This window comes from Rhipicephalus sanguineus, chromosome 4 (assembly GCF_013339695.2).
Source record: "Rhipicephalus sanguineus isolate Rsan-2018 chromosome 4, BIME_Rsan_1.4, whole genome shotgun sequence".
Classification (NCBI taxonomy): Eukaryota; Metazoa; Arthropoda; class Arachnida; order Ixodida; family Ixodidae; genus Rhipicephalus; species Rhipicephalus sanguineus.
Window position 1 is genome coordinate 22,562,722 of NC_051179.1, and position 12,620 is coordinate 22,575,341.

Genomic DNA, 12,620 nt, shown 5'->3' on the forward strand with positions numbered 1-12,620 from the left:
GCACTTTGTTGATGCTGTGCCTGATGACGACGAAGAATTATGGCGAAGCCCTTTGTAATGGGTTGGAAGCATTCAACAACCTACTCGTTGCGCAATTCGCATTGTGTGACGCCTGGTTACAGAACTCGCGTTGTGCGACGCTTGGTGCTTATTTTACTCTTCTACCACGCTATATTGCATATGTTAAAGTGGTTCCTTCCCGACATGAAGCATGTATAGGACCTTTTTGCAAAGCAGTTTCAAGCACCGGCATGGCTTGAAACTGCTTTGCAAAAAGGTCCTATACATGCTTCATGTCGGGAAGGAACCACTTTAACATATGCAATATAGCGTGGTAGAAGAGTAAAATAAGCACCAAGCGTCGCACAACGCGAGTTCTGTAACCAGGCGTCACACAATGCGAATTGCGCAACGAGTAGGTTGTTGAATGCTTCCAACCCATTACAAAGGGCTTTCAAGCACCGGCATGGCTCAGGGAGAAAGACGAAGACGCCGTTCGGAACGGTTGTGTTTTTGATGTTCTCCGCTACAAAGGATCAATCGGCTTCAAGCCGAGGTACTGCCCAGGTTTCTACCAGCAGTAATGACTACCGTATCGTCCTGCCCCGTCTTCCTACTGGTAAGCTCGTCGCTGACTCCGTTTTCCTGCATGCAGATCTTGCTGGCCGCCCATACCGAGCGCAGGACTTTCGAGATGCCCTCCGGAATATCATAGACCTTGCTGATATAACCTCGATCGGGCAATTTCAAATGTCACATGTCTGGATGGTGACTTGCAGGACTGCGCTATCTAAAGTGAAGATAGTTACCTGTGGTGAATTCTTTGTTCGAGGACGAAGATGCGTCGTTATAGACCCTGAACCCACGGAAGTTAAAATGAAGCTGTTATGGCTCCCTGAACGCCTGGAAGATATTTATGTGCACGAAGCCTTTCAGCCTTTCGGAAAGATCAAGTCGATTTCAGCGGAAACTTGGAGGGTGTCAGAAATGGAACAGATGAGGACCCTTAACCGAGACGTTGTACTGGCACTTGGTGACGGAGTCCGTGTCTCCGACATCCCGCATCTGCTCTCAGTTTGTGGTCTACAAAGCCTAGTGCTGATTCCCGGCAGGCCACCTTTATGCCTTCGTTGCAACAAAGTAGGACATATTCGTCGACACTGCAGGACACCACGCTGCGAAGATTGTCGGCGGTTTGGACACACGGCTGAAGAATGTGTGGCTACGTATGCCAATAAATTACGACATCGCATGCGACCACCTGAAGATGCGTTTCCAGAACATATCATGGACGCTACGGAAGTCCTCGATGCAACGGGAGACCTTCCACGTGCTGCCGTCGCTGAGCCCTGTGCTGTTGACAAGGACGCAGCTAGTGACTGTGCTGGAGCGGAGAACTCTAAACAAGCGTCAAACACCGTAGAGGTGACAGACAGCGGAGAGAAGGAAGCAGTACCCGCACATGAGTCAGTATTGACACAAAAGGAAAGCCCCAGCAGTAATGCTGATGTAGAAACGCCACGTGAGAAGCTAACTAGTGCCGATGTGCGAGAATCCGTCGATGTTTCTATAAGTAAGCGCCCTGCATCGTCAAACCCTGAGACGAGTGAGGAAAGTGACTCGGCGGTTGGCCCAAGACAATCACGACGTCGGAGATCATCAAAGCATGCAGGAAAGTGCAGACGTTCAAGATCAAGGAGGCCTGGCGGCGGTAACGGGGAACATTCGCGCGCCCCTTCCCCACCAAACCGGCGTATGCAGCTCTGATAAAAGTGTAGACACCATGGCGCTGCCTCAGAAAGTCACTTTTGCAACGATCAACGTATGTGGACTTCGATCCAAGCAGAAGCAGGTGCAGCTCCGCCGGTTGCTGTTCAGCCATCACCTTGACTTCGTCGCCGTTCAAGAAACGAAGATCGAGAGTGAAGTGGACACGGAGAGGGCCTTGCGGCCATATCTCTCCGTATTTGATGTAATTGTTTCGCACGCTGTAGGCCTATCGGCGGGCTGCCTTTTGTTTCTTAGGAAGAGTTTACCGTATTCTTCTGTTGCCTATAATGTTGACGCAGAGGGGCGGCTTATACAATGCGACTTTATGTTGTATGGGTTGTCGTGGCGCCTAATCAATGTATATGCCTTCAATGATGCACCACGGCGCACTAATTTCTTTGAAAGCTTGGCCACTTTGCTAGATCCTGACCGTAACATTCTGCTCATGGGTGATTTCAACTGTGTTTGCAGTCCGTGTGATCGTACTGGGTTTAGCCGCAGCGATAAGAGTGCTGAAGTGCTATCTCTGATAGTTCAAAATGCGGGACTTGTTGACATAGGAGCACTGAATAGATTACCCTCATATACACATGCACAGGGTAGTACTCACACTAGAATTGATCGCATTTATGTTTCAGCGCCTCTTATTTCTCGCGACCTGTCATGCAAAACGGAGCCTATTTCGTTCTCAGATCACTGCATTGTTGTGGGGCAGATTGGTCATAACACTCGATCATATTTCAGACCGCAGTGGGCACTCTGGAAACTCAACTCTTCAATTGTGAGTGACCAGGAATTTACTGCTCGCGTGCACGTAGCCCTGAGGAGTTGCTTGTCGGCTGACATGCCTTTGTTTGCCTCTTGGGAATTTTTCAAACAAGAAGTTCGGACAGTAGCTATCGAAATCGGATCAGTGCGGGGTTTTTACAGAAGGTTAGAACAAAAGATGTTGCTAAAAAATCTTCAAAACTTATATGAATTTGAATGTGAGGCGCCTGGTTGTTACACAGACGAAATCGCTAATGCCAAATGCGCACTCCAGAGGTACGACACCTTACGCTACAGAGGTGCCCGTGTTCGATCACGCAATACTCGTACCTTGCATTCAGAGGAACCCACACGTCAAGCCTTACTCGATGAATACCGCAACACAAAAAGCAAATTTATACCAGATTTATATTCGCAAGGGTCATTGGTAACTAATACAAGTGAAATCATGACAGAATTTGAAGCTTATTACACAGCATTGTTCAGCGATTCCTATGAAAAACAGAATGAAGATCTAGTAACGCAGTTTCTGTCATTTGTGACTCCTTTATCGGACGAAGAGTGTGAGTCTATTAGTGGGCCTATCACTTTAAAAGAAATAGAACTCGCCGTTGACCAGTTACCGATGTCGAAAACGCCAGGACCCGACGGGATGTCGGGCGAGTTTTACAAAACCTTTAAATCCTTACTGTGCCCGGTACTGCTGGACATTTTCACGCAGAGTTTGAATCTGGGGACCCTTCCTCAATCTTTTACAAGAAGCCACACCGTCCTAATTCCGAAATACTCAGATAGAGAAAAGCTTCGTCATGTTGACGGCTACAGACCGATTACACTGTGTAACGTTGACTATAAAATTTTTGCAAAAATACTATCAAACAGACTACAATTTGCAATGTCAATTCTTATTGGCGCCCACCAGACTTGCGGCCTGAAAGGTCGTTCAATACAAACCAACATACACATTGCCCGCACAGTATTGGAATATTCTTCCCACTCGTATGATCAACTGGCAATATTACAAGTGGATTTAGCGAAGGCGTTTGATCGGGTTCGTCATTCCTTTCTATTTTCTCTTCTAGAACATGCTAACATTGGTTCCACTATATTCAAAGGTATAAAACTATGCTACAGTGATTGTTCAACTCGTTTGATTGTTAATGGCCACCTGTCAAAACCTGTGTCGATTCACTCTTCTGTGAAGCAAGGCTGTCCGTTGTCGCCACTGCTTTTTGCCCTCTATTTGGAACCACTGTGCTTAAGCGTGATTCGATCTTGCAATGTTCATGGTTTCAGTGTTTACGGAATTGAGGTGAAAGTTTTAGCGTATGCGGATGACCTGGCGTTCTTTTGTACAGACATTTCCAGTATAAAAACAGTGGTGTCCACTATTCGGGAATTCGGAACCATTTCTGGTGCACGAATGAACTTTGCTAAAAGTTTAGGACTGTGGTTTGGCCCGTGGGCTTATAAACCAACGAATTTCGAGGGTATTGCATGGTCTTGTGTGCCACCGAAATACCTTGGCGTTCCATTGGATGCATATAAGTCAAGCACACATTATTGGAAAGAACGTGTACCCAGCCTAAAGCGTTACGCCCAGACGTTTATTCCCCATAACCTCTCAATTTTTGGCAGAGCTAAAGCATGCAATCTATTCCTGGCAACAAAATTATTCTACGTACTACAAATACTACATTGTTCCAGGGTTTACATTCAGAAGTTTCACCGAATCTTTGCTACCTTTATTTGGTCATCAAGTTACGAGCCGATGAGGCGTGACAATGTTTTTAGACCAGTTTGCGCAGGTGGTCTTGGGTTGGTGCATCTCTTTATTAAACAATTGGTATCCCGTTTTTTCTACTTTCGGGACTGCGATCATCCGCTGCTTCGAACATTTTTACAAGTGAATCTCGTCGATGTTTTACCAAGTTTAGTGGTATCTGCTAATTGTGCTTCGCCTCCCTATTTGCAAGGATTCATGCGTGAAGTGTATGAATCAGTGCGGTTTTTGACAGTAAGATTCTCTAACGACTATTTATTCTCCAGTTCACGAAAAGATCTATATAATGCCATATTAGATATGTTGTTTCCTGCACCTTTGTACCGCTCACTATATGCTGGATTGCCTGGACACGACGTGCTTGTGCGTGTGAAGAAAATGCCTATTTCACCAACATCCAAGACATTCTTCTACAAAGTGCATACACAGACGCTGCCTGTGAAGACCTGGTTAAGCAGCAAAGGCATCTTTGTATCTTCAGTTAACTGTCGCCTCTGTGAAGTTCCGGAAACTATAGAACATTGCTTCATCAGCTGTAAAGACGCCATACTCTTCTGGGACGTTCTACAAAGGGCTTTTAAAAAACAACTCGATTTAAATTCGTATAGCATACGTTATCTCATGCCACCCAAAAGCCATTCTATGCCTGTTGACATGCTATTACTAATGGGTATGCACAGTTTATGGAAAACTCGCATGTTAGACAGGCATGCGGAACCCATGGTATCATCGCGGTTGCATCTCATTCAAATGGCTCTTCAGCTAAAAGATTTTTACGAACAATTAGAGTTTCAACCGGACTGGTATCCACTCTTCATGAAATGTATAGCTTTAATACCCTTTTAGGACTTCTGTGTAACGCTTGTACGCTGGTAGAGGCCGCCTTGAGTATTTTGTTCGCTATGTATGCTAATTACACACATTTGTAATAAATACCATGAAAGAAAAAAAAAAAAGCACCGGCATGGCTCAGAGGTTGAATACTTGGCTCCCACGCAGTGGGCCCTGGTTCGAACGTCGTTCGATCCTGGGATTTCTTTTGTTATTCGTTTTTTTTTTTCTTATTTTGAGCGATAGTGGATACGAATACCGGCGGCGGTGGCGGCGGCGGCGGACAACTACGGCGCCAAAAACGGCCGCTGAAACGACCTCATAACAGCTTTCGCTGTAAAACGGAGGCAAAGGAAAGAGACAGAGAGACGTCCTGTCTACGTCTCTTTCTTTTGCCACCGTATTTTTTTTTCGCTATTTATTCGAAATCATTAAAAATTGACCGTGAAGTAGGCCTTGAGCAAATTCGCTAAGCGTTTCCACGTAAAACTATCCGTTTCTTGCGTCCAACCAGCACTGGTTGCAACTTTAAAGGAAACTCAAAAGCGCTATCAGCAATAATTTTGACGAAATCACCGCAAGGTTGAAACCACCGCGACTATCGCATTGTGGAACAAGGGTCGCCAGAGAGGCATGAACGCTTCGCTGTTATCGCAGCAGTGAAGACTACGTAATTGAACAGCAACTCACATATGACGTCACACGATCCCGTCTGTGGGGCCGCCCTGCAGAGGGCGCTAGCTTGCACTGCGGAGAATCAACCCGCCACCGAAATCTATCAATGCTTCGGTTACGCCCGAATGAGTCTATACTTAACAGCGTTCCGTCTGAGTCACATGATGGGCCAGCGCCGCGTGTCACGTGGAGCGTCCCAATGCATGCTGCGTGTATAGAGAGAGCGAAAAAGGACCCATACCCCGAAAACCAACACCGCGCTATGGTGTAGTCGTATTCGCGTCTGTTGGTTGAAACCTCCCACAAGTATAACAATCCTCTTGTTTGAAGAGCGGTGCAGTGGGCACCCGTGTATAGGTTAGTGGGGTCATCGCCACGCCTAGACAGAGGAGAGACGCGTGCGGTTCATTGTTGTCGAGGTCCGAGCTTCAGGAGCCCCTGCCGGGTTGCCAGCGCGGGATTAGAGACCCGGACTGCTCCGCCGCCTGTAGTGGAGGGTGGTGGGACGCAATGAAGCGTCGAATGAAAGCAAGGGGTGTGCCGGCAGACGTCAGACGAAGAGTATAGCTTTGTTGTGCGAAGTCTGGCTAGAAGATTTGCGGGGTTCAGTGAGGATTGGTCGCACTGGCGGCCGCCCGACGAGGAATCAATTAAAGGCCGTTGTGGGATGTTCTCGTATAAGCCCACGCGAAAACTGATTTCCGCCCCTGGAAAGCAAATACGAACGCACGCGAGTGCTAACACAGCAGCTTATCGAATCTCCCGCAGATTCACAATCTCCATCTTTTCCAGCCACGGGAAGCCACGTTTCGAGGGGGCAGTGTGCACCGCTTCGAATGGAACACGGCAGGCTCTCCTTCGAGCATACTTGTGGTTAGTGCGTTTTTATGTGCATAGCCAACTTGTTTAGGCGGTCCAGGGAGTGTGCTTTCGGGTATGAATTGTTTTTGTCGCTGCTGGCCTTTATTTCAAACATTATATTTTTATTTAGCGCAGAGATGGGAGACACAGTCGAGGAAGGTAGACACTTACGCTTAGATCGAGTGACGAATTAAGAAGTTCGCAGGGATAAAATGGACTCAGCTCGCACAGGATAGGGTAAATTGGAGTTAATTGGGAAAAGCCTTCGTCCTGCAGTGGACTAAAACAGGCTGAGAATGATGATGATGATGATGATGATGATGATGATGATGACGATGATGACGATGATTATGCATGAAAGAGAATCATAATGTAGTGTGGAAGACAATCAAAATCCATTGGAGTCAATCGGATGCCTATACAGCGGGGTCGAACTTGCCGCAACTTCCATTTCGAATCTAATTACGCGGTCGGTTCTCTTGAGGACGCCCTTCTTCACACGCTTCTTCTCGACGTATTCTACATTGCTTCCCTGTGAGGATGAGATTATATAGAAAATGACGGCGCCGTCTGAGTGTACCGATTGTTCGTCGCTTCGAGCGAGTCACGGTGACCCGCTTCGATTGAGCCGCCATCGATGAAGGAAGCCCACTGTTCCCGGTGCACAATGCGGCGTGAGTATGTACTGCGTATACATACGTAAAACCCGCACACGTTTTTCCTATACGCATATACAATGCGTTCCAAGAGGAACGCGTGCAATTCGCAATCGAGAAAGCCAAGCGAAATGAAAAGTATAAGCCGCGCTCACTGACTGCGAAAGGGAGGCATCTGTGATGTGCGCCCATGCGTGAGGGGGCGAGGCGGGTTCACCTAGCGTATAAGTGCGGGAAGAGAAAGGTCAAAGTTCACGCAGCCGACCATCATCGCGTCTTTATGACGGGGGCTGTGCCGCACTGCCTCCCTGCCGGCAATTCTCCCACAACACGCAGGAGGCCTACCTATACCGCGGAAGATGAAGCGATCACTTTCTGTTCTTTCACGCATCGCGGCTTCACGATCGACTTCTCACAGCCATCTCAACCGGTTGCAGCGATATAGATCGCACCGGATCAATGCGGCTGCTCTTCTCGCTTCCTTATTGCATACCTTTCATTTTTGGTCACTTTTGCTTCTAAGCTGTTTCAGGACAGCCGAGAGAAAACTCAAGACTGTTCACTCGTCCGCTACCGCTGACGCTGCACTTCTTTTTTTCACGCTTTCAACTCCAATCAATCAATCAATCAATCAATCAATCAATCAATCAATCAATCAATCAATCAATCAATCAATCAATCAATCAATCAATCAATCAATCAATCAATCAATCAATCAATCAATCAATCAATCAATCAATCAATAACAACGTACTGCACATTGATCATACATGTAGGGTAAGTGGGCAGGATTGGCGAAAAGAACATTTAATGCCTGACAAAGTGCCGAACGTAACCAATCCCCGTCATTAAAACTTTAATCATAGATACCTACTCCTTAGTGGCGGAGGCGGAAACCAGGGCCATCGCGCTGGCCATACATACCGCTGAACGTAAAGGACATGACAGCACCATCGTCACGGACTCTCAGGCAGCCTGTCGTCTCTTATTACGAGGCAGAATTCCCAGTGGATGCCGTGGTTTAATAAAGCATCGCGTCAATAACGACCATACAATATTCTGGTGCCCGGCTCACGCAGGGTTGGAGGGAAATGAGAGGGCGGATGCCGCGGCTCGTGCATTAACTTTCCGAGCACAGGCTCTGGCCCCCTCAGCAGATTTCCGAACCCCCGCGCCTTCTGACACCTACAACCCCACAATCGCAAAAGACCTGCTTGCCCATCAGCGTTATAGCCGGCAAGTATACGCCCCTCCCGACAAACGCCTAACAGGAGAGGAGGCAATAAATTGGAGAAAAATTCAAACTGGGGTTTATCCCCACTTAAAAAGATTACACGCCATCTTCCCTATACGTGCTATCGAAGTTCCTGCCCCTGGTGCGGAGGAAGCCCTACACTCTACCACATTACCTGGGGCTGCTCTAAACACCCCCCACACCTGACACACACAGGCACGATACCAACACACACGTTGGAGCAGTGGGAGGCGCGACTGTCCAGCTCAGACCTGGCCGATCAGCAAGCGCTGATCGACAAGGTTGAACGGGCGGCCAAGGCCAATGGGGCCCTCGACTAGGGCTCCCCCCAAAAGAATTTTTTATTGTAAATAAAGTTTATCTCTCTCTCTCTCTCTCCGCGCGCATAACCCGCCGAACTCACCTACTAAACATTGTCCCATTAATGTCACATGTTGATTCTTTCGGGGAATGTTCTTTTCCTGAAAAGCGTGGAAAGGGGTGGTTATAGTTCTGCTCTATGTCATCCAAACAGTTCGCACACGTTGCTCAGCACATCGTAGAGTGGTCTTCGGTTTATTTATTTATTTGTTCTACTTGTACGCTGCCGTGCGTCCTTGTAGCAAATTTGTTGCAAGATTTATTGCTACGTAGCAATATTACGTATACGTGTTTCTTTACCTTTTTTGTTTCTTTCTTCCGTTATTTTGTAAACACTATGTCTTCCTTCTTAGACATCAGTATCTGTATATCCCTGGAATACATCTATAAAAGTAAAGGAGAATTCATTGATCGGATTGAGAATGAAAGCAATATGATGCTGTCATAGCAACATTGGAGCATACTAGACAACATCTGCGATCATTTAGCGGGCACGGGACCTCAGCTCTGGTCGGCATTTGTCAATGTAGTTATCCAATACTATAGCCAACGTTAGCAATCATTCAGCTATATTTGAGTAACATTAGTCATCATTTAGTCAACATTAGATAACACTAGCCAATATGGGCCGTCATTCAGTCAACGCTAGCCAGCAGTAGCCAATCAGAAATACTCATCGTAACTCTTTAAAATCATGTGAGTGGAAGGGGGCCTGGAAGACGTGGTCATAAAGAAAAAGTTAGGAGCCTTCATTTATTGAGAAAATGGGGGCAAGCGAAACTTGTCGTGTGCCTGCCTGACCCACTATTTTTCATCCTTTCCTTCATTCTGTCGCACTGCGCAATGCTCCCTCCTAACTTTTTCCGCCAGGAATCGGACCTTCATCCACGTGCTTAGCGGCGTAACACTCCTGTTGCTGCAGCAACAAAGATGGTCATGCATTCACAGCCAGGCAACAATGAAATGTATACCAACGTGAACTCACAAGTGACCTCGATAAAAGGTCAGATTTCCATATCAGAAACGGCTCTTCGCCGACAAGCCCACGGTCCAGGGAGCGTCAGTTATTGGGAAACGGTGCTTACAAACACGCACGTGCACCAGCGCACCTTAGAGGGCCTATTTGTGCACGCCCGCATTTCGGCACGCTTCCGGTGCCAGTTTTTTCGCGAACTATGCCACCCCCGAAATCTGTAACTAATAGTATAGCTTGGCTAAAAAATTAAACCGAACATGGACCCGCAAGGTCACTGGAACCGCGGAAGCACGTGGACACACTGCTGCCTCTTTGTCTGAGAAACAAGCCACGGGCGTTGAGTCGTTGCGCTGGACGTTAGCGAAACAATCGTCTCATTAGCATGGTCACGTACCGGCCAGCCCAGCGTGAGTCCTTATACGGGGTCTGCTATACAACTTCCTCGTCTTTGTATGCGTACGCTGTCGTCTTCGATGATGCGCGGCACGGCCTGCAGACAAGTCGCCGTAGTTCGTGGTCTTGGGTCGTTGAACGTGACGGAACGCCGCGGTACTCAACGCTTGGATGACTTATCCGTGCCACGTGGATGATTGCGCCGCAGAGGCTTCCAAGTATTCTTCTTTGTTGTGTACCGCCGGGTAATTACGTCAACGTCCGATTGGCTACACGCCTTTGAAGCCGTCCGAGCGGAACATCGAAGGACATCTCCCGCCTTGTGCTTGATGACAGTGCGCGTACGGTCGGCGCCAAAAGTTTGGAGATCACTGGTCTGAGCACGCGCTTTGAATTTCCCTGCAATTTGTGACTGTATTTGGTCGAACTGCACAGTGCATGTTGTAAGCGCGTTTTAGTGCAGGCCGGAAATCTAAATTAAGGCTGCCAAGGTCGTACTCATCGACTCGTTCCGGCGCCGGGATTTTTTTCGCGTACGACAATGCCACCACCGAAATATTTGACTCGTGACAAGCCCCTTCGCTTGAATAATACAAACTAAAACCAGTTCAAACAACATGGAGTGCGTTAACTTTCGCGAGTTGAATGTGTAGATTGCGCATCTGCGTGCACATCGAACTTTCCGTGTTCCCGGTTCCATTTGCATATTTCAGTTATATCTTTGTAATGACGGCACGTTTACGGCTTTTGTATTGCAATTTATTCAAAACAGATTGTCTTTGGCGTGTATGTTTTACTATACAGGGAAGGGGACGACTCGAAGGCGCAAGCTTGTCCTCTCACACGCGTTAGTCAACTAGGCCCGGGAACTGGCGCCGGCAATGCACCGTCGCGGCTTCGCCATCGGCGAACCCGACTCGCAATGAAACACTTTTCGCAAAGTCCTCCGTGAAAACAAACGACACGTTTGAGGCCCGCATCAGATCGGGCTTCGCTTGAAGCGGACAGTGGTGGCCACCAGAGTGTGGAAAATTTCGCCGTGTGACATGCTCAACAGATTCCAAGCTGTCCTCACGGTGTCCCAGTCGGGTCGGTCGAACGCTTTCAGCACGGACCTCATGGCCAAAGCACCGGGCATAAATTTCAAAGCCCTCGTGTTATTCTTGTCCGTGCCGAAGTAATTATCCACGTAGCATTCGGTAAGTCGCTCGATGTTATTGCGGGTACTGAGAGCCATTCTTCGTAGTTGAGTACCATGCGCCAAACGGGATTCTCGGAGATATCCGAGAATGGCCGTGTTGGAAATCTCCGAGGCCGGTGCGGCGCGGACGAAAACACACATCGCGGCTTACAAGAAGATGTGTCGGCGACCTACGTAATATAAGCTGTCCATTGCCCTGTCCCCGCCTATGACACGAACTCGCACTCGGTAGACTTCGAAGCTGTACGCGCGAGCTCTCAACAGGTCTTCAACGAACACGAGCGTAGGCTGGGGAACCGCGACCACCAGAGGACCGGCGTTGGTCCAGGGTGTCTCCAGGGACAGGTTGTTAAGAAGTGCGTCACGTTATCGGCGTCTTCGGCTTCGAAGAGGGTACTAGAGCTGACCTCTCGGCACACGGCGTCCTTGACCCGGACGAATATGGCGCGCATCCTGTCGAACTTGTCGGGGTCGTTCTTGAATTCTGCGACGAACTTGGTCCAGACGTTGTCGATGACGCTCCGGCTGCACACTTTGACACGCCGGGCCAGGAGCCGTTGTGCGTGGCGTAGAACTGCCACACTCCGTTTTCGAGACTGTGCGAAAGCACCAAAGCGTCTTTGCCTCCGAGCAGTCGACCGCTCTCAGCGGCATATATGTCGTACTGGGCGCACATCTCCTGGACGTCATTAACCAGGATGTTCGTCTCGTTGTCGAAGAGATATCCAAAGGCTCTGAGAGCGAACCGCAGGTCCGTGACGTTCCAAACCATTCATTCAAATTCGTCGGCGTCGGTACCGGCGAAGCAGTATTGCTTCGTAAGACCTTGGACAGCCACCGCGACAGCGGCACTGCATGCGTTCGCAGTCAGCTCGCGCACTTCTTCGGGCGTCACCTATACTTAAGGTTAACAGCGCGAAAATAAGACACGGCGGACAGGAAAAAGCGCTTGTCTCGTCTTTTTCCTGTCCGCCGTGTCTTATTTTCGCGCTGTTAACCTTAAGTATGCACAACCAACTAGCCCAGTCAGCCACTTTATTAAGTCACCTATACGTTCGAGACGTTTGCCAGGGCATCGATGGAAGCGTTGA

The 12,620-nt window shown here is 48.4% G+C and overlaps 1 protein-coding gene across 1 annotated transcript; it reads left to right on the plus strand.

Annotated features, from left to right (window-relative positions):
* Window positions 1–493: 493 nt before the first annotated feature.
* LOC119389250 (uncharacterized) lies at window positions 494–11,509 on the plus strand. Its single transcript, XM_037656454.2, has 2 exons — window positions 494–1,466; window positions 11,386–11,509. The coding sequence occupies exons 1-2, from the start codon at window positions 517–519 to the stop codon at window positions 11,507–11,509; spliced, it is 1,074 nt and encodes a 357-aa protein (XP_037512382.1). The 5' UTR covers window positions 494–516.
* Window positions 11,510–12,620: the final 1,111 nt, after the last annotated feature.